The 23276-nt window shown below is 43.5% G+C and overlaps 1 protein-coding gene across 1 annotated transcript in view; it reads right to left on the bottom strand.

Moving 5' to 3' along the window:
* CHRNA9 (cholinergic receptor nicotinic alpha 9 subunit) overlaps positions 1-16570 on the bottom strand; it is a 118063-nt gene extending 101493 nt beyond the window's left edge. The window contains exon 1 of the mRNA XM_086964501.1: positions 16441-16570. Coding sequence (XP_086820627.1) covers positions 16441-16504 — 64 coding nt within the window. The 5' untranslated portion in view covers positions 16505-16570. The remainder of the gene's footprint in view (positions 1-16440) is intronic.
* Between the last annotated feature and the right edge of the window lie 6706 nt (positions 16571-23276).

A 23276-nucleotide genomic window follows, 5' to 3' on the forward strand; every position in this document is an offset into this window, starting at 1 on the left:
CACACTCGCTCATTCCCCCTCCCGTAGGAATAGGAAAAACCCTGAACGCAGCAGTTTTCGTTTCTTAGCTAACTGTGGCCGAAACTAATAACAAAATCCTAATCAGTAATGTTCTCATGCGCTGGAGACGCTGAGGCCCGGCTCCGCGGCCTTGGGCAGAGATAACCAAATGTTGCTATTGCAGGTGCAGATGCCTCTTGTGTGAGGCCATTGTTCGCCCTCTCTGGGGTCCAGTACTTTTCCAGTATGGGCGTGTTCTACTTTGCTGTACCATGTTATAATGTATTGCTGTGATGAGATGGGTCAGTCCTCTTGGCGCACTCTTAGGGGTGAGGTCGGACAGGGCCCTCTCATATGGGAGTTTCTGGCCTAATAAATTACTTTGTTATTTCTTCTCCACTGTCCGGCTGACTTCTTACTTGGTAATTATAGGTGAGTGCGGTAAGTCACTCGGGTGGATTTGAGCCACGCTTATCAATTACCCTTCCCTGAACTCCAACAACAAAATGAGTTAACCAGCAACCATTTCAGAGAGATATACAAGTCTAACATACTTTACAGGTTTGCACCAAACCCAACCAAGAAATTGCTAAATAGAAGCCCTTTGAATTCCGGATTTTATAGGCACAGTTACATAGACTCGCAATATTCCTAACCTCCTCCACTCTGTTAAATAACAAACAGCCCCTACTAGCAGCACTGAGGGAGAGGTGGGCAAGGGACCTGGGCAGAGTGGGGGATGATGACTGGGGTACGGCAATTAAATAACCGAGGAAATTGGCCATTAAAGTGAGGTTTCGACTGATTCATTTAAAACTTCTTCATAGATCATATTACACCAGGACCAGACTTTATGCTGTGGGACACATCACAGATGATCAGTGTCTGAGAGGTTATAACCAAAGGGGTACTATCATACACACAATATTGGAATGCCCGAGACGGAGTAAGCAGAGGGTCTTACAGGCCTTGGATGGTGTCCTGAAGCTTATCCCTCAGGTGGTGTCACTGGGGATTTGGAGGACGCAAACATTAGATAGATACTCGTCCTTCTTCTGAAATGTTGTATTGATAGTGGCCCGGCAGGATATCATACAATGCTGGGGATGGACAGAGACTCTGACTATACAGGCATGGGAATCTAACATCGACTAGTGCATGAGATCGGAAGAGCAGATATATATGGCAAGAGATGCCCCAGGAAGTTGACTAAGGTATGGGGCTCATGGAGCGGAATGAAGACTGGGGAATAGTGAGGGGGGGAGGTGAAGAGAGGCACACTGCTGGGACAGTTTGTAGAAAAGGGAAGTGGTCCAAAGGAGAATCCAAGGCTATATCAGTTTTCACGTAGTTTTGTGTAAGAGGAACACACTCAAAAAAACTCTGGACCTCTTGAGTTTTAAACAGTAAAGTCTTTAGGGGGATAGTGAGTGTGTTTACAACAGTTCTTTGTATCATCAGGCTGAATCCTTACTCATATAGATTGAGTCAAAAGTCCATTTTTGTGTAGAAAAAGGATCTTTATTGATTCTAGTAAAAACATGAACAGCCGACACGTGTTTCGCCCCCTATGGCGATTTGCGCCAGGGCTTTTTCAAGGATATTTACATATCAGTCTGCTCATTGCAGTTCTTCATCATTATTGTACTGTTTTCCAACAATCATCTGGTCTTTCAGAGAGTAAATTTGTGAGGGGAATCCCTAGGTTTCAAAGACGGGCGTCTGTGACTCGTTCCTGCCGCGAACACGCGAAAGCGGCAGGAACGAGTCACAGATGCCCGACTTTGAAACCTAGGGATTCCCCTCACAAATTTACTCTCTGAAAGACCAGATGATTGTTGGAAAACAGTACAATAATGATGAAGAACTGCAATGAGCAGACTGATATGTAAATAGCCTTGAAAAAGCCCTGGCGCAAATCACCATAGGGGGCAAAACACGTGTCGGCTGTTCATGTTTTTACTAGAATCAATAAAGATCCTTTTTCTACACAAAAATGGACTTTTGACTCAATCTATATGAGTAAGGATTCAGCCTGATGATACAAAGAACTGTTGTAAACACACTCACTATCCCCCTAAAGACACTGCTGGGACAGTAGATAGATCCAGGATTGGCAGTAGCCGAGGACACCAGAGGAGTGGACCCCACCAGAGACATGATAAGGCGTCTCTAATATGGAAGATCTTGTGAAATAATATGATGGTTTTTGTAATACACAGGCCCTTTTTATTGTTTTGTGCTTTGACACTCAATAAACATATATATTTTTTAAGAATGTATCTTGAAAATTAGGCTTTCCCAATTACAAGCAGCACATTGTGTATGGTAAGCAAATACATATTTGAAAAGGGAGACTGCCTGACCTCAGGACATACAGACAAGATGATTGCTGTGTTTTTCTAGGTTTTTTTTTGTTGAAAACTTTGTTTATTGATTGAAATCACAGTAGTACATTACATGATTGTACGACACATTGCATGCTTTCACCAAAATATTCCAGCAAACATCAATCAAGATTACTCATTACATATCTCCTACCAGTCTTTCTTGCCTTCGCATTTCCATTTCGATCGTGGGTGACACACATAATCTCCCCTGTGCCTGGTCTATTGTGACCACTTCTTGTCCCATTTTTTGGGGCATCCCCTAGCCTTATAGACCTCAGTCTCTACCAGCATACATCTGTCCATTTCTTTGACCCATAGGGTGACACGAGGTGGGTTTATGTACCCCCCAGCCCTTAGCCACTTCTCTCTATACCAGCGTGTAGCCCAGTGTTGTGAATTGTTGTTTGTTTCCGTTAGGTCAGTGGCCTCCCAGATGTTCAATAATCCGAGTTGCAGGGTTAGTGTTATAGCTTTTCCTAGGGCAGTGAACATGTGATTCGTGGCTCCCTCCCAGAGGGGGCGTACCTTGGGGCAGGACCACAGAGTATGGTAAAATGTGGCCTGCTGGCCACACCCCCTTACACATCTGTCATCAGGTTTGGACCCTATTTTGGACAAGACTGCCCCTGTAATATACAAGCGGTGGAGTATTCTAAGTTGTATCAGTCGAAATCTCTGAGTGATAGCTGCCTCACGTGGGGACATCAGTGCCGACTGCCAGTCTTCGTCCTCTATAGTACCTATGTCGTCTTGCCAGTGCTCTCTGAGCTACGGGAAGGTATCCGGAAGGTTATTACTCAGTTTCTTATAGGTTAAAGATATTGCCTTCGACTTGAGAGGCCCATCAAGCAGGCGGTCTTCCAGAGGTGACGACTCCGGTATGTCTGCAAGAGACGGAAAAGCTGACTGCAGCGCGTGTCTGATTTGTAGGTATCTGTACATTTCTCCGTGTGCCAACTGATATAGTTTCTGGAGCTCACTAAAGGTCAGTATTGCCCCCTTTTTGAACAGATACCCCACTGTGGATAACTAGATGAGGTCCCATTTGTCAAATTCGGGCTGATATCCTAGCCTTCCCAGTTTTTGAGCAAACCACAATGGAGTGGCTAGTGAGAGAGTGCCTGTCCAACCCAGCCTAGATGAGGTCCCATTTGTCAAATTCGGGCTGATATCCTAGCCTTCCCAGTTTTTGAGCAAACCACAATGGAGTGGCTAGTGAGAGAGTGCCTGTCCAACCCAGCCTAGACTATACGCCATATTTCCAGTGTATGTTTGGTCGGTCCGAAGAACTTCCCCTTATTGTTCCTATCAGTGGTGTATAGAGCCCCCAGATATCCAGAGCGGTCAGTTTGGTATCTGTTGAGGGCGTACGCTGGGTCGTCTGGGGGGTAATATATCCAGTGGTTAACAGTCACCAGTTGTGCCGCCCAGTAGTATCGTTGCAGGTCTGGGAGGGCAATGCCCCCATCGTACCAACTTTTTGTCAGTTTCTGCCTTGGAATTCTAGCGACCCTGCCGTCCCATAGCAGCGTGTTAATCTCACCCTCAACAGCTCTAAAATTCGAATCTGGGACTTTGTGGGGGCAGTTATGCAGAACGTAGAGAAAGCGAGGAAGGGCCAGCATCTTGAAAAGTGCCGCCCTCCCCACCAGTGTCAAGGGCAGGGTCCTCCAATGCTTCACATCTGCACGCAGTCTGGCCAGAGGTGGGGCCAAATTCGAGTCATGAAAACAGGCGGGGTCCGAGGTAACAAAATCCCCAAGTAGCGAAATCCGTCAGTTGCAACCGTTATAGCACACTGTGGTGGGAGACATCTCCTTTCAGCATGAACAAGACTGACTTGTGCCAATTAATTGCGTATCCCGAATATTTGCCAACATTTGTGAATATGTCCAAAACAACACTAATCGATTTATAAAGGGGATGCCAAGTAAAGTAGGATGTTGTCTGCATAGAGCGATATGCGGTTTTGTACATCAATTGCCAAGCGCATGTCATGTACCATCACATCCCCGTGTATCCAGGCCGCGAGTGGCTCCAGTACTAGAGTAAAGATCAGTGGGGACAGCGGACACCCCTGCCTCGTACACCTACGGAGTTCGAATGTCCGGGATGTAAAACCGTTAACCCTCCCCTGTCCCAATAACCCAGTATAGAGGAGTCTCACCCAGGCCACATATTTGGGGCCCAGCCCCACCATTTGCAGCATCTCGAATAGGTATGGCCATTCTATGGAATCGAACGCCATGGAGGTGTCGAGGGACAGTATCGCTGCGTCTTTTTCAATGTATTGTCTACGAGCCATTATGTTGTGTACACGAGGTAAATTGAGGGGCGTGTTTCTCCCTGGCATAAAACCAGATTGGTCCGAGGGGACCAATGAGGTCATAACTGTCGCCAACCTATTCGCCAGTACTTTTGCTAATATCTTCGTTTTCACATTTATCAGTGAGATCGGCCTATAGGTGCTGCAGTCTTCCTTTGGCTTACCTTGTTTATAGATAACTACAATAGTGGCTGGACGCTGATCTAGGGGTAGCTGACCCTCTTCCAAACTCTCCTCATACATGGCTTTCAGATGTGGTACAGTCAGAGAGGCTGTGCTGTGAATGCACACGCAGCTCTGTTACCTATTGGTTCAAATTGCTTAATTGTGGTAAACTCTTAACATGACTATGTTAACATAGTGATCCAGATTTGGGACCTCCCACTGCACATCACTTCTCTTGTTTGAATCCTTCCTGTCGCCCTGCCCTCTTCACCTCCTTCATTTTCATTTCCCAGTTTTTCTCCTTGTCTCTTCTTGCACCTCTGATTTGACTATTGCAGTCCTTTATCCATGATAGTTTACAATGTTATCATCCCGTTGGACTATGTCTAGTCCCAATGCTTCTCTTCTCACCTTGTCTTTTTTTAGTGGCTCTTTCTACACCTTGCTAACCTGAACATTGCACCTATCTTTTATTGGTGTTGTTTGTATTTTGTCTTTGCCATTAGAACAATGAGACACCACTGTAGCCTCCCTGAAGACTTGCAAAATGAGCAACAAAAGGTGCAGCCATGTTGACCTACGGGGCAGTCATTGTTGGGACAGGCTGTCCAAATGCAAAGACAAAACCAACCTGCAACCAGGCATTGTCAATCTCATACTCTCCACAACTACTCTATGTTGACTGCGTGACTAGTTAGTGGACAATGCTATATGCATTTTAGACTTTCTATAGTGAGGTAACTTCATTAAAACAGTAAGGTGACAAATATTCAGCAACCTTTTAATATGTACACTGTATTGTTGGACTGGGCTTGAATGTCCTATTGTATCAATTGAATAAAATGAACATTCTTACTAATATCAGATAGTTTAGTAGAATGATACTATACATATTAAAATATCCAACAGGTAGGTTTGTCAAACCAATCAAATGATAAAGTGACATGAGTTCTACCATCCATTTTAAGTGTACTCTAGGTAAAAATATTAATTATTATTATTATATAAAGATACATTTAAGACTTAAATACATTGACTAAAATTCTTCTGCCAAAAATTTATGCACTGGAGATATAACTTCTTGTCAAAGAATGTCTAATTAAATCTAATAATGGCTATTTATTTGAAGGAAATAATTCCAAAAGCATTGAAAGAGTTGGACATCATTTCACATCTTGAACAGTGGTCACTCAGTGACAGATTTAACTTGTCAGTAATTCAGGTTTTGTTGTCCAGCAGGAGGTACATTTCCAGTTTTTTAGAATTACTTTTTTTGCCACCATTAAGCTTTAGACAATCTATTCTATTTTAGTTTTTTCACATGTACACTATTCTAAGACAATGTTGAAGAGAACAACTGACTTGTATAAACAAATGTCAAAAGAGGTTATCAAATAGATTATGTCAGGAGGAGCTACAACACCAACCAAGATGGCCGCATAGTCTCCCGGCTTCGCTGACCTCCATCCTACGCTCGCTTATCCTGTCGAATATCCTGATCTCCTGTCCCGGATTCGTGTGGGTGAACTAGTCGGCACCCCGATGGTGTGACCACGGAATTTTTCTGATGTTCTGGGGTGAAGTGCAATCGAAAATGTTTTGAGGCCTAACCCAGACTGGAAGCCGGGGTCTCGATTGCTTGTCTACCCGGGTCCAAAGTGAACAACAACGGACTGAGGAGAGTGGTTTGGTCCGGTCCTTGGAACTTTTGAAAATTTCTCTGGACTACTTTGCAACCATCTGCTGCCTGGTGTTGTACCTGAGGTGAGGTGGCGGGGACGCGCGTTGCTGCGTTGCGGGGGGTCCCGGCCCGGAGGCCCGGCACTAGCACCGCTGGTGCCCCGGGGCGGGGGTCCCGCGGCGCGTTGCTGCGTGCTGCTGGCCCGTCCCTCACGGCTTGATTCTGCTCCGGCGTATCCTGCCCCAGAGGGGTGCTTCCCCGTGGGGATCGTTATGCCTGCGGACGTACGGAACTTGGCGGAACGGACTCAATGTGGGCCTTCCTTGCGGATGGTAATGGCGGAACTTGCGGCGCTTCGCGCAACGATGAGGGCCCAGGTCAATCGTTTGCTGTCGGCAGCAGATGGGATCATTGGACCGGGAGCAAGCCCTGACTTGATTTTTGAGACCAGGCAGCCGACTTGCCTCCTGTTGGGCACGTTTGGACCCGGTGCTGGAAGCTGTGCCCGGCCCCGAGGAAATAGAACTCATTGTGTGTGCTGAGATTGGTGACTTTCTTACGTTCTCGGAAACATCGGTCCTAGAGTCATCGGAACATTCTACTGCTTCCCCCATCCTGGACACTGATGGCCCACACTATAACTTGTATTGGAACGAGTCGCACCCCCTCCCCAATCGGTCTCCCAACATGGCGGATGTAAAGATGCTTGGCTTCGGAGACGGGGAGGGACATTGTTTGTGCAAGCCGTGCGCTTAGGGATCTGCTATTCCTCTCCCATTTGCTGGCCCAATCTTCGGCTGCTACTGTGTGACTTTTGACTTTCCGGGGATGGGGCTTTACTTATCCGAGGGACTCTGCAACTTTGATAGACGGGGCCAAGGCTGAGATTGTGGGTTGAATTGTTCACGATGGACCTATTGGTAACGGGACTGCTTCATTAACAGACGGATTCCGGGGCGGGGGGTTTGTGGTTTCCCCGGGGAATTTTTGTACGGTGGACAACTTTATTCGTGCTGGCTTAGGGGGGCCCCCTTTGTTAGGGCGGGGGGGAGAGACCGGGAGCGCAGAGACTATCGCCCTCCTCCATTTCCCCGTTGGGTGGGGTTTCCTTTCTGTCTCCTTTTTCTCTGTTCTTCTATATTTCGGGTTTGGTTCTTGGGCGACAGGCACACTGCTGGGGGGGGAGGGCCGTAGTCATCTGCAGGGGTGCAGGGTGGGGAGTTGGGGGAGGGGATTTTTATTTTTTATTTTGTTTCTATGGCCTTTGTTCTCTTCTCTTATCTTCCTTTGTCTTTTTCTTACTCTGGGTCAGTGCAGTGGGTTTCCTTTGGTATCAATCACTGCTTTTTCATCTGTGCCTCAATTTTCGTGGTGATCTCTGGGTCTTGGGGCAAGTGACTAGCAGGCGCGAACTGATCGTAATGTTTCTTTATATCCTGAACCGCCTGTTTTAGCGCCATTGATTTGACCGATTACTGTTTACTGTTGACATGTTTACTATTCTGCCTGCCATTTTTCACTGCTGGGAAATTGTTCGGCACCTGATCCTTCCATCTTATACTACAAAATGAGAACCTTTTATATCCTGTTTTTCTAATTGTGCTATTCAGTGACTAAGATTACGCTAGCATGGTGATTCTGCTCCCCGAGGTTCTGCACGTGATTCAAAATTTGCTTTCTGCTCATCTAACTGCTTAGCGGCCAGCCCCGGGGGTTGTAGGCCCATACTCGTATTTGGTAGAAATGTCAATAAAGGTTTTCAAAAAAAAAAATAGATTATGTCAGCTATTTATATACACCTGAATGTAGGATTTCTTAAGTCCACAAAGATGTGCATTCAATTGTTATCTGGGCAGTCGCACCTCAAGCAACCATCTTTTTTTTATAAGACCTAGTTTGAATAGTTTGCTTGACGTCCAATAATACCCCGTTAAAATGTGCTATGTGGTGTAATCTGTTTGCACATTAATGTTAGTTTTCGGAACAGACATGTATTTCTGCCAAATGGGTGAAGGGATGTCATTGCTTGGCTCCCTTTTCCAATCCTGCCTCTGTTTCTCTAATGGTTGATTGTTTTAATTTGAATGTGAGGGATTTCCAATTATGGTGTCCTTTAGGATAGGTATAGATTTTGCTTACTCCCTTCAGCTGATGTTGAAATCCTGAGCTAGCAAAGAGTATAGTGTCTACTTTGGTTATATATCTTTCTGAAGTTCGCAATACTGTGATGCACTTGTTGTGTAACCCTTCTTTCTCCATTATGACCCATCTGGGAGTTTCTGGCAAGTTCTGCAGTAACCACTACAGACCGTGTGATTGTATGAATTCTTAGGAGTATTTCTTTAGGGAACACAAACCGCCTGAATTTTCGACTTACGTATGCTGATTCTACCTTTAGTCTTAAGAAACCATGTAAAATCTTTCATCATTTTTTCAAAATGTACTTACATTTGATATTCACACGAGAGAGTTACATTTTGAAGGATGCTTAATATTTTAGCTGGACATTTATTTTAGCCCACTCACATTGATGTAGACCTGTAAATATAAGTTGAAGTTAAATTGACTTCATACGGTTTTGCGATGGTGAATTCATCCGCCCACCCTATTGTCATCACATACGTTTAATATAACATAACCGTGACTTTGAAATCAACCATGTTTTTTTTACAAAATATTGCAATTATTTTAAAGATACAGTTAGTGGTGCATCCTCCATAATCCACAGCTTTCATTTGTTTAATACAATGTAAATGTACGGCTCTAGGTTACAATGTGTAGTCCCACACCAGAATATATTGTGTAGGTTCAAACTTACACTCCACACTAAGTACTGAAGACGATATGTTCATAACTAAGTTTATTTAAAAGTAAATTTTTCTTTTATAGTACTTCTTCCTTAAAGACGTTGGACTATTAATATGCAGGTGATCTCCTGAGGAAGGGTAATGTCAGTCCCAAAATGCATGTAATGACAGGGAAAGCAATATTTATTTTACTGAACTGGCTGCTCTAACTTTTTTAAGGAAGAGATGTATTAAATTTAGATGGATAAAAAAGGTTTCAATCAATTTTAGCAACAGATGCACCTTGAGCATTTAGTGCGATGTGTATGTTTGAATCTGTACAATATATCAGCTTTTGTAACTATTAATTCCTGAGCAGTTGCCGACACCCGAAGTTACACTCCAGAACCACAAATTGACAGATATGCTTCATATATAAAATTTAGCAGGTCAGTATTATGTATTTGATGGTTACAATGTACTATTAAAAAGCAAGCATTGGCAAAGCCAACATGATTGATTTAAAGGTGGTTACTCATCCAAATGTAAGCATGAACAAATTAAACTTTTCTGAGATAGCACCTTGGAGCTAGGCTTGCTGCCTTTACCATTCATTAGTTGTTCTCAATTGCTGTTTTAAACATTTCCATTGTTAAGTGTTCTTTACAATTTCTGATATTTATTTTTTCAAATACAAATGTGTAGGTGTGCAATGTTGATAAATACTTTAGTATGGAGCAGAGCCAAGAGGCCCGCAATACTTTATCAAATAATAGGTTTATGAAGGGTAGCACTGGATGGCATTTGTGAGGGCAGACATGACATAATACGTGGTTTCTTGAAAGAATAGTTGCAATAGGCACCAACATAGTATTTCCTGCATTGTTCTGCATGTATTATTTTCCCATCAAAGCAATTTACAAACAGTGCTTTCTAAAAGGCCTACAATGCCGTAATGCCCATGAACTCAAATACCAACTGAACTATGCAGCCCCAAATTGAGGACTGTTAGTACATACAATACCAACCACGAAGTAATCGGAGGCAATGTGAGTGATGAATCGAATGAAGTTTTTCATCAACCATTAGCTTACTAGTGCAAGTCTAGACAAGACCGTGTAATTTAGGGGCAGCTTCTCCTTTATGGCGGAGGAGCGTTTCCCACCCTGCCAGCAGATGCAAACCTGGGAAAAATAAAATTATAATAAAATAGGTTTTTTATAATTTTATTTTTCTTCCCAGAGCTGTCTTGGGGGCGGGGCCATCGTGATGACCGGCATGGAGGAGGAGTTGTGGACATTGCTGCAAGTGCGCATGGTGGTTTGGCCGGCCATCTTAGGATGGCCAAACTGACATACATACTGAGATGCCTCCACCCCGAGCTGAGTTGTTGCTGGGTTGGAGACAGCAGGCACAGGCTCTCAGGCCCTGTGGGAGCGCACATCTAGCCCGCTCAGGCCGATCCCGGCGCTTCTCTCTTGCTGACAGCAGCATGAGAGCAGCATCTTGATTAGCCGTACGGGAGTTTGGGAGCTTCAGCCTGTGCTGCTGTGGAATCAAAGGAGCAGGAGAGCGGCGAGGCGGCAGGTTTGTTCTTTTTTTGTTTGTCATGTTTTACTTTGTTAATGTAGAAACCCCCTCACCAGTGCTGTCTCACCCTTTTTCCCTGACACCGGCCGCTACTGATGTAATGGACTCTCGATTCCTGGGGAGCTGCAGCAAGGGTGCTGCTAAATTATGCATCTGCTTCTATTCCAGGAGATCTTTAATCAAAAGCAGTTGTCTAACTGTGAAGAGATGAAGAAGTGAATCTCTGGTTCACTGGAGAGATAACATTACAAATGTTTTTAGGGCAACCGGGATTACATTTAGGAGTTAGTGCTACCAGTAAACCACAAAGCTGCAGGCAAGATAACAGCAACAGAGGAACATTACTGCAGGAATCAGGCAGAATTTGTTGTATAACAGGTGCGAACAAATGCAGGTAAAACACCGAATGCAACCTTTTTAAGTATGGAGTGAATTCACATTTGTCACCAATTATTCACAAAGTGCAAATAAAAGAAAAGAGAAAATTTACTTAAGGTGAAGACAATGAATCCATGATGAAATGTCCTATTTAAGGTGACAAATGTACTTCACGGTATGCTTGGTAAAATGTATGATAACCATAATTCTATCAGTGAGATACATTTAGATATGTTCGTAGTACATGTAATATGGGAATATTACACTATTTATTAATTGGTGTTTTGCAGGCAAATTTAAGCAGAAAATTATTCTGCAAAAAAGGAACAATGCATGTATATTTTATATTTATAGAGAGAAGTGATGCTTTGGGGACTTGATCGTGAAAAGCATTTGCATATTTTAATGTCTGACGCCATAACTCATAGGCCTTAGCTCTAGGTAGTTTTTGTGATTAGTTTCTTAATTGACTTTATTTTACATTTTAGTGTACTTCACTGAGGGTTGCCTCGAGAATCCTGTCCTGTGGTATTCTGGAACAAAGGGCTCATGTGGAGCTGTTGTCTAAAAGTACTCTACTGCTGAAAAGTGAAAGAGACAAAAATGAGGTTCGTGGCTCTTGCAAGAGCGATCACTAGAAGGATCCTGTTCCGAGGGGGCATAAGGCCCCAGACCATGTGCTTTTCAAAGTACTGCTCTCCTTCAGCAACATTTATAGATTTTGAATTGTAAGCAAGCCTGTCATCTTTATTAAATATTCGGCCGTTTGTGTGGCCAAACCACTCACAGTGCCAGATGCCCTGATTTCTCTTTCCTTGAAGAACATTTTTTAATACTTAGAAACAGATGATGCTTATCACACATGGCTAAGACAAAAGAAGCATTACATTCTTGGCCCAGGATTCACACTAATGTCTGACAAGCCAGGTTCTAACCTCTGGAGTTGTCACTGTCGGAAAACAGCCTTTACAATGCAGCTCGAACCATTCTGTGCCTTTAAAACGCTGTCTGAGCCACGAATGCATCTTTACTACACATTCTTTTACTACGCAAGTCGTTACAACTACTTGCCCTAAGTAAATCGTTGTTGGACTGATGGTAGACTTTAAGTAAAACAGTTCCCCTACCTTTGTGCAGACTGGGGTTGGAATTAGTAAATTATACTATTCCAAAGTCCAGCACTTTCCCTAAGGCAAGTCGTAACAACTTGAGTGGTAAGGGAATGTGCTGTAAAGACCCATTCGTGGTTCAGATCGCACTGTAAAGGCCTGCGTGGTAAATGCATGCGTGGTTCGGACATGCAACCATCACTATCTACTATGGGCAGGCCAGGGCAAGCAGGCAAAGCGTTTGTCATAGCTCTTTTTCTGCCTTGCCTGGGTGGCTCTGGCACCATACTTCAGTTCCAACAACCACTGAATGGTTGAACGATGTGGAGCAAAGTTCCACAGTGACACAAGCACTGACAGCCAACCGCCTAGTGCTGGTGCCCCACAACACTAAACAGCACCACAAAAGCTGTGGCGCATGCTCCTGAGCCACTCAATGTACTGAATGCACAGCAAAAGTGCAAGCTTCAGGCATTGCATGTGTGTGATTGTCTGCCTATGTGTATGTTAGAGAGACCTATTATGTGTGCTGTGTCTCTAATGATGTAGATAGCATGTGTGATGGTGTCAGATGGTATGTGGGCAGATGTATGTATTGTATGTAATATTGTGTTATTGCATTCGAATATGGCTTTTTAGCATTATTTGGGAACCTCAGGTTCTTTCTCCTGGCATGATTTGATAATAAATGTTGTTTGCTTGTAGTTAGTAGAGAGTATTTTAATGCCTGGTTTCAAAACGGTTGATGTGAGTTAGTGTGGAAGTAAAATGGGTTCGATTTAGGAAGAGGTGTGTGTGTGTGTGTATGTGTGTGTGTGTGCGCGCATGCGTGTGTGTATGTAAAATACATAATACATTTAGAAGAAAAGACAGAACTTGATTTGAGTGTGGTAGATGCAAGAAAGAAAAAGCAACAATGTAAATAAAAAATATTTGAGAAATGCCAGTAAACAAAACAATTACATGAGAAAAGGTGGTTTCTGGTGGATCTGTAGATGGCTACTTAGATGGCGGGAAGCAGGATATTTGATGTCTGGTACATCCACGGTTTATGATTACAACACCGTAATTTAACTGTAATGGGCTTAGCCAACGTTCATATTTCCGGTAGGGCCAGTCACTCCAGCAAATTTCCTATTCGCTGTCACCCTGTATTGTGTATACCCAGTGCTTTAAATGGCCCGGTACTCACGTGATTACATGATTTGCCCAGATTCACATGATGTTGAGCATCCCTGTCAAGACTTGAACCCGGTTCCCCAGCTTCAAGGTCGACCTCTCTAGCCGTTCGGCCACATCCTCTCCCCAATTGGTTTTGAACCCCTTTTTAGTTTTAATACACATCACATGGAAGTATGATCTTTGTTGGTGCAAGGAAAGGCTACTATTGGCCCTTAATTACTGTAACCTAAAGACCTATTTTAAACAAATACAATGACAAAAAAATTGATAAAAAGTGGAAAGAAAAAAATAATTTCTAAACTAAAGTAACTAAAGTAACTAAACTAAACTTAACTAAAGCACCAGCCTGGCATTGAAGTGCACATTTTAAGGCAAATTTGCCCGTGATCAGGAAAAATGTTGTCACTCACTGTGCAAGATGGTTAGTTCCCTTCATGACACTTTACCCCATGCTATTTGTTGTGGAGCGTGGAAGCAGAATGTGAATGGTAGCTGAACAGACCCATGGATGAAGAGGGTTGAGTAAATGCCCCTCTACATGTATGCATTTTTTATTTATGGATGTATTTTAATTTCATAATGCTGATACGACAGCTAAAGCTGTCTTTGACCTAGCCTAACAATCAAAAGGGGTCAGCTGGCTTCATTTTCAGCCAGAAGACACCACAAGTCAGTCAGTCTTGATTATTTGAGGTCTCAAACATATTTCCAAGTTTTACGTAGGATAGCGAGAACAATGACCCTAGAAATTCCTAGAAGGTCGGTGGCTTCAAACAGAGGGTGGCAGATGGTAAGTATTTTATAGTGTGGTGGCTGTAATGAATGAATAATAATACTGTTCAAATAATGTGATGTCATCTTTAGGGATAACTGAGCTAAGATAATGAGATGTGCATAATGTTGCAAAGAATGTACCCTAGAATATTTATCTATTCACCTTCTGATACCAATGAACGACAATGTAAGAAGATCCGGTGGGAGGGAGACATAATTACATATCAGCCTTCATGCTCGGCTGTGCCACACCTTGGCTGTTGGATTCATTCATGACTCATAAATAGGGATAGTTGAGGTGTTTAACATTCCCCATTCAGAACCTAAAAATGTTGGTCATTGGTTTCCATAGTGCTTAAAAACCATGAACCAACAAGGGTCCCACCCATCACTGCCTCTCCTCTGCTCCGCAGAACCAGTATGACACAGTGCTTGTCCGGTGTGCAGCAATGACCCAAATTAACATACTAAACTACCAACACCCACTACCCCACAGTGCTGAGATCTCATAATGCTGGCCTACAACACCATGCAGGCCTAGCCTAACCCACAGTGATCAGGCCCGGACTGGCCTTTGAGGGCACCGGGCAATCCCCCGGTGGGCCGCATGGTTGGGGCCGGTTTTGGGCCCCTGGGGCCGTTTTTTGTTACAGGGCCGTTATGCTGGAAAAACGGCCCTGTAACAAAAACGGCCGAAAACCGGCCCTGTCACAGAGCGCGGTCGCACCTCTCCCCCCTCCCCTCTCCTCCTGGAGGGGGGTGGGGGGGGGGGGGGCGGCCGAGCACTTTGCCAGGGCCGGTTCTGGTTCCCAGTCCGGCCCTGACAGTGATGACCAATGTTCATGTTTTTTAATTTGTCAAACTCTTTCTGAGGATTCCTTCACATTTTCTGATCTGGCCAGTCCATATAAATAGAACAGGATGCATGAATATGCCCATTGTGTATAAGAGGAAACAAGGATGTGCCCTTTAAATGAGGATCTCTTGGAAACTTTGGTGCCAAAGGAGGGACAATGCCCAGGACTGTTTAAATACTGTTTGGGTTTACCCGATTTAAAGAAAAAATTGTAAATCAGTAGTCTATGAGTGTGCATGTTGAAGCTGGTTTGCCAGAGTTTTCCCCTGCAATCTCCTTTCATGTAGTAAAGATAGGTGGAAGGACCATGACCACTTACATTACGGACCCCCAATGCATACATGTCAACATATTGGGAATACCTAGGAGTTAATATTAGAGAGATACGTTTCACTTTTATTTTCTGTTAGCTTGCTTCATAATAAAGGAAAAAGGATGAGAAAGTTAAAATATAATTTAAAGCTAAAAGTCTCGCCTTTGTTTCACAAGTTTTCGCATGCATGCCATGTTGAACTAAGTGCTACTCTTCGTGAGCTCGTCCTGATCTTTTCATGGTCTGTGTTCTCTGTGAGGAACAAGGCACCGAGCAAAGATCTGAAATTCCAGAGGCAAGGTTTGATACGGCTGAACCTGGTCCCCACATTACTGGCACAAGACAGTACATTGGTGGCCTAACGTCACTCAGGGCTGGCCTGAATCACAGCAAGGGCTCATTATCAGACAAGGAAGGTTTAAAAATCACAGTGTTGAGCGGTATCGGTTTGCACACATTTCTGGCCAAAGACCATGCAGAATAGGTCAAGATCATTTAAAGTGTATTGGTCTGCATACATATTTTAGTGGGTCATAACAGCAGAGCTATTAATTATTGTGTTCTGTCACATGCGCAGAGGGAATCCGCACATATGGTAAATTTGAGATTACTAACAAGTACAAAATGAATACACAACAGATGAAAGTAGTGTCATTGTATCATGTCCCACCTCTAGCCCAACCCATAGCCACTCCTCTATCTCAATTTGATGAGTACCTGCCCCTATGTTTTCCATTTAAAGCACTGTGTATACCTTTAAACAACCCACTTAAAACAGAAAATAATGCTTAAATAATATACGTGAAAAAATGACGTCAACGTAAACATGATACATGAAAAATACCCTCAGTGCATCTTACTCATCATCGTTCCACTTAATGCCTCCTCACCTTTCAGATTCCAAGCTGCAAACAGAATCCACACCGAGGCGACCGCGTGGCCATTTCTCTTCATTTTGGCGAAATACGTCGAACCTTAAATCCTGTAAGTAATCCTGCAGCTGGCAACGTGCCAGAACAGACAATCTTCACCCCCAGAGCGGAGCGCGCGTGCAGCGAACCGACATCGGTGGAGTCCTGTCCCGTCAGAGCTGCGGGCCCACCGTCTTCTCTGATCCCAGGTAAAGGCCTCTCGCAGCTCGCGCCGCTCCGAAGGTCTCTTCCCTGCAACCCGAGAGCGCTTGTAATCTTCAGAGCACGGAACAGGCCAGAGTGAGCCGATACGTGGTGGCTCAGTGACAATTACAATTGGACATCAGCCTGTCTCACGTTTCATGGAGTCCACTTCAAACTGCACCTGTGAAATGTATATCACCTGCATGGCTTTCAGTTAATGTGCTTTCAAACACATATACGTAAATGTACACTAGTAACCTCACTCGACAGTCAGGTGGTAGTGCTCGGAAATATCAACAAGCATTGGCAAAGCAAACATGCCTGGCGTTGGCTAAACAGCCTTTTCGCTTTGTCAAAGTTTGTGTTTGTTTTAGCCTGGTTTTTGTAAAATCTAATTTTGAAGGGGCTTCTGGGCTTTCTCTAATAGAATAAATAAACAATGGCTAAAAGCAAAAATATGTTTGGGGCCTTACAAAGCACGCTTTGCCATTGCTCCTTTGTGTGGATGTGCGCTTTGTGAAACAGCAGAATGCTGTCACTCAGGGTGAAGTTAACCAGAGGCTGAAGTGGGTTTAGCAAGTGCCCCTTGCTGTAAGCTGTAGTGCTCAGAATAAAAAAGTGAGTTACACAACAGTGGACTAATGAGCGAAGAGGGTTGACTATAAGTAAGTACATTTATAAAGCATTTTAGTAAAATTAAAAGGTCTTGGCTGACTCACGACCTAAACATTGGCTAATTCAAGATCTAAACACAATAATTGCTCTGCAAGAATGAATACCCTCTCAGTGGTCACACTGACTTTTTTAAGGGCCCAAAGGGAGCACGACTCAGCTCAAAACCTCCAGTGGGAATTCCTTACAGCATACCCCCGTAAAATCTCCAGCAACTCTCAGTTTAACTTTATACAGTTCTCCATCTTAAACCAAGCTTATCTCACCCCCCACAGACGTCATACCGTGTTCCCCAGTTACCTTCGTCATGCCACAAACCAGATGCCAACTTATTACACATGTTATGGGACTGCCTCACACTGTCCTCCGACTGGGCGCACCTCACTGCTACCCTAGCAGACCTTTGTGAGATAAACCAGTGGCATGCAATGGACTGCTGCATCTTAGGACCATTCCTCCGACCCAGAAGCGCCACAGTGGCGTCGCGTTTTGTAGGCTTGGCACTATTGCTGCTGCTTCGCCTCAAAGTATTAGAGTGGCATCTGCTATAAATGCAGTTACTCCAATGTGACTCCCAAAGGTATGGGGTTTTTGCTAAGGAATTTAGGGTGGGTGCCTTTGTGCCTTATGACTGTTGGAAGTCGGAGAACCATGATGGTAACTAGTTGTGGGTTTCCCTAAGTAAGGTGGGAGGAGTTTTATCTTGAAACCAAGCACAGCTTTTATTTAGGCGTGCTGAGTAGGGTGTATGCTTTTAACTCGTTGGCTCTATTGTGGAGTTTATATTGGCGTATCTTGGCAATGATGTCTATCTTGGCAACAAGGGAGGTCTTTTGTAGATTTCCCTACACTGGACGTGCACGGGAAAAAGGAGGCCATAACAAGTTAGGTTTATTCTGTCATCTATAGTAGCATACATACACACAAGCACCATGATGCCTAGTCACCAAAGCAGTAGTCCAGTCTCACCAGCTTAAGTACTCACAATTGCTATTCATTAACGCGGGCGGAGAGGAGATATCTACTTAATTAATGCCTGCCCTTTCTCACTTGTTTGGGGTTCTCTGCCACAAGCGGGGACAACATGGCACATGGAGATCTATATTTTTGAGGTAAATATGGGGATGGGGACAAAGGGGTGTAGTTGGAAAATGGGGAATATCTGTTGATAAATGGGAGGAGTTATGGGAACACTAAGTAGGGGTTGATGGATATGCTAATAAAAAAATACCTTCAATAGAGGAAGACAATTGCTATCTACAAAAGTTAGATCCAGATCTACTCCAATGGCACTATAACCCAAATAGGTGTAAATCTCCTCCAGGCAAGCCTTGGAGTAAGTCAAACACCACACCAGGCCACTCACTGGAACCACAGGGTAGGCACATACAAATCAGATGAGGCAAGGAATAACACTAACCGCCCATAAGAACAAGTAGAAAAATACAAGGGAGAAAATTTTATGTATTGTAAACTATCATACCTTTTAATTTTTTTATCTTGCAATTAAAACACAAACAATAATAAACATAACTAGAATTAGTAGAGAACACTCATAGGAATGAGGCTTCATTCATCTTAAACACACTGGCTAATGCAAGGAAATGGGAGAGTCAATAGTCAATACCACTCCCATCATCAAGTTATGTTATATACATTTATAAAGCGCAGCGGTTACCCGAGGGCGTCCTAGCGCTTAGCTCAAACAGTCGCTACAGCAGGATAGCATGAAGACCTTGGTCTGCCCCTAAGTACTGAAAAACCATGTTTTCAGTGCCTTTCTAAATGACATCGAATCAGGGGAGGCTCTGATATGGACTACACTACAATACAACATCAACCAATTAAACACAGACTGTCCACATAAGAAAGCAAGACAACACACTTTTCACTATGTTAGTAATTGTCTTTGATATCTTGCCCCTTGTTTTGAAGAATATTTCCTTGAGTAGCAAGGAAAATATGTATGCAGAGGATCAACTTGTTTGGTATGCTCAGGGAAGCAGTAATTGCTAGGTACTGCTTTTCCCCAGATCTAATTGTCAGGAAATTACAAGCGTTTGCGACCCATTCTTTAATACCAAAGTGCCCCAGGGTCATAGAATGAGGGCTCATATGGCCGTTATGCCACACGGTCACTGGGACTAATAAAACCCTCAATGCATTGTCTGGCATTGTGAGGAGTGGAGTCTGAAGTAATGGAAATAAAAGTGCTATCTCCAGACTGGAAAATGTGTTTTTGGTAACATTGATTTGTTTAATGTTTGCCCTACATTCTGGCAAACAACGAAAGCCTTATTTTGTTTCTTATAATGACTAGCTGTACACTGTTGATACAAAAAAGAGATTCTTTAGGAATCAAACCTGTATCAACATGAGTGTTATTCCTCTAGGCTATTGATGAGCTTTAAATCTTTAGAAAACTTGCTAGTTTGAGCTCCTGTGTGCTGGGCGAATATGTTCAGTAACTCCGAAGATCTTTCATATTGCTCATCCATGCCAAGCATGAGGTGATGTACCAAAAGTCCAAGCTTTCCGGTCGCAAAGTGTGGTATATTTTTTTTCAACACACTTTAAATATATATATATATTTTATAACAAAACAGTCTGACAGTACCTCCATGTCATACAGGTATCGTGTGTCAACTCTCCAGATCCCTAATCCAAGGGACTGTTAGAGTTTGGCAGATGGGATACTTCGTCACAATCATCCGCCGTATTACTACTGTACTTTAGCCTATGGTACTTGTGACATAGCAGATGGGATAGACATCATGTTTTGATGGAGTATCCCAACCACCAAACTGTAAATGAAGGGCATTGGCGGTAAGGATTTCTTCTATGAGAAACTTATCACAAGTGGCCTTAACATAATAAGGCCTGCTCTTAAATATCGAGCTCTCGGCCATCAGACATAATGGTAGTCTGGTCTCAAGAAGAACTACTCACACTCGAAAAAATGGAGCATAGAATTTTTTCACTGTCCTTTTCCCTTTAAATGTCAGTCCGGATCAAACTTGATAAATGTATGCAATTTTGTTTCTCCCATAACTATTTTCCCTGGAGGGATTAACCTATCCAACCTATCCTGCAGTACCAAAATAAAATTCCATCCCAACACCAATGTCGTCCCTGGGATCTGTAATAGCGCAGTTCCCAATTCGCCCAGTTTACTCAATTGAGGCCTTGGAGTCAAACACATCAATACCAGTGCAATCTTCTCACTAGACCAATATCCCACTCCCACACCCGTGGATTTGCAACTCAGGGGATGCGGTCACATTATTCTACTTTAAATGGGGGTGACGTCCTGACCAGAATCTCCACCTCCAAGACACAAGTGTAATCTTGAATATGCTAGATTATATTGGACCCTACCAACAAACCTATTATCATGGCCTATTAGGTATATTTCTTGAAGCAAAACCATAATGGACTTAGGACCAGATGTACGAACCTACCAATATGCGAGTCGCAAATTACATTGTTTTATGACTTGAAATTTACGATTTGCAAATAGGAATGTACAACAATGTCACAGACACTGTTTGCTATTCCTCATGGGGTTGCAAATTGCCTGCCTCATTAATATTCATGAGGCAGGTGCGATTTGCGACCCAATTAAGATTGGCTAGCACTCCCAGGGATGGTGGCCTGCTGGGGTCAGCAGACCACCATGTCTGTGACTGCTTTTTAAATAAGCAAAAGACACACAATTGATGGACGGAGTTAAGCTATCCTGGCTGATGAGGGCTGAAAGTCCGAAACCGGTATTAGGATGCTTGTTTCCATTCCAGGGAGGACCTGGCCTGGCAGTTCGGGTTGGACTGTTCCCATTGGGCGCAGGGTCAAGATTTGCATATGGCTGGGTCCAAATTGGAATGGCTTGTTGAGCAAAAAAACGATGGATTTAGGCCTAGATCTCTGTACTCTGGTGAATGAATGACAGTGTTCTGCATTCTGTCCATCAATTGTTCTTTTTGCATTTGCTTTTTAAATAAAGCAGTTTTTTTTTAATGCAACTCATTTTCCCTGACGGAAAACGGGATGCATTTAAAATAGAAAAATGAAACTTTACTGTTTCATTTTTTAAGAATAGGCAGTGGTCCGTGGGACCACTGCCTGCACTTAAAAAATATTTCCAATGCCAGTCACAAAGGGGAAGCCTTCCCATTTGCAAGTTGGTTACCACCCATTTGAGATGGGTGGTGAACTATGAGTGTTTTGCGGCCGCGAAACAATCTTACATTGAAGTGCGAGTCGTTAGTAGGTTACTGACCCACAAAACCGGGTTCTTAAATAGGGCAAACCTATTTTGCAGTCGCAAATGGGCCGATTACCCGTTTACGAGTGCAAAAAATGGTCTTACATCTGGCCCATAATGACTATTAAGAAATAGCAGCACAACCCCTATCTTTAAATAATGGCATGAGACATTAATATTCCATGTAAGTATCTTGATATTACCTAACATCTGGTCCATGTCCATCATTTAATATACCCCCACGTTTATCAATATACCATTCGATATTTCTGTATATGGGAAGCTGAATAAAAAGAATAAATGAAACAATGTACTCCTATTTATCCTTGTGCAATGCATCTTAACTTACTCGCCTCCCAGTGCTGAAGGTGCCTGTCTGACAAACATTATACATGGATTTAGTGCTAGAAATGACATCACAGTGGAAGGAGTACCTGCTTCACAAGTGAACAAAAACATCTTCCATGTCACCATCCCACATCCCAAAAGTGCACAACTAAAAAAAACACATGGTTCCGCCAATTAATATATTGTACTTCATACTCAATGGGGAGCTGAACATCAGTCTTCGAATAACAACACCAGAAGGGTAATTACCCAATATATTATTTAACACCACTACCATAGATCGCAAGGGTAAGCATGCTGGTTAGCCAGAGTCCCATCACCTTCATCACAGTGGCAGTGTTGTCTTCATGTTCCACATTTGTTTGGGGTTCAGGCATTGTCTGATGAATGGTGGGGTGCAGTTCATAGGCTCATGCAGCCCAAGGGAGGACAGATGCGGGAGCTGTGGCCAGCACTCCATCTTTGTTCCCATTAGTTGGGAACCTTTGAGTGTTGGGACAGTCAGCAGCCTGAGGATCTCCTGTTGGATGCCATCTTTTCAACCACTTCCAGACATCATCAGGATTGAGGCAGTGCCATTAATTTTCATTTCAGCGTTAACATCTAGTCTGGATGGAAAAATCAGCATATATTGAACACTAAACTTCCTACGTTCCTTTTTTACAGCCTCCAATGTACACTGCTGTTGTTGCACAACTTATGTAAAATCAGGGAAGAGTAGGGTCCTGGCTTTATCATGCTGTCTGGTTGCCTAGAAGGTTACATGCCTATCCGGAAATTAAAGATCTGGGCAATCATCAGACTATGGAGGGCACCTTGGTAAAGTATAGGCAGCGGGCCCCTATGGACTCTCTAAAGCAAGAAGAGGACAGACAAACTCCTAGGGAATAGTTGTTTGAGAATCAGGTAATCGCCAAAAAAGTCAAATACTCTTTCAGAAACTTTACTGAGGTCAGTGAGCAAGAGATTAAGGCCGATTTTTATTCCAGAGCAGTTATAGAGTCCTTCAGTTCCATCAACACATGTTGCTAGTGCCATCCACACATATCACCTTGTGAACTTGGAAGGGTCACTACTTAACACGTAGCACACCTGCGGTTGTTCCCACTGCTCCTGGGGTCTTCACCACGAATGAACGTGTGTTGATCTAGTTTATTCTATGGTTGTGAGAGGGTTGCACACTTATGTCCCATCTTCTCTCTTAGGTGTTCAGGCATCTGCTGAGCTCTCAGTTGTGGCACAGGGTAGAAACCTCCCAGAACACTGGAGCGAGGGGGAGGAAAGGAATCAAATTCCTTCAGTGGATCTGATGGGATTTCCAGAAGCA

The sequence above is a fragment of the Lissotriton vulgaris genome, chromosome 3_2 (genome assembly GCF_964263255.1).
Source record: "Lissotriton vulgaris chromosome 3_2, aLisVul1.2, whole genome shotgun sequence".
NCBI lineage: Eukaryota > Metazoa > Chordata > Amphibia > Caudata > Salamandridae > Lissotriton > Lissotriton vulgaris.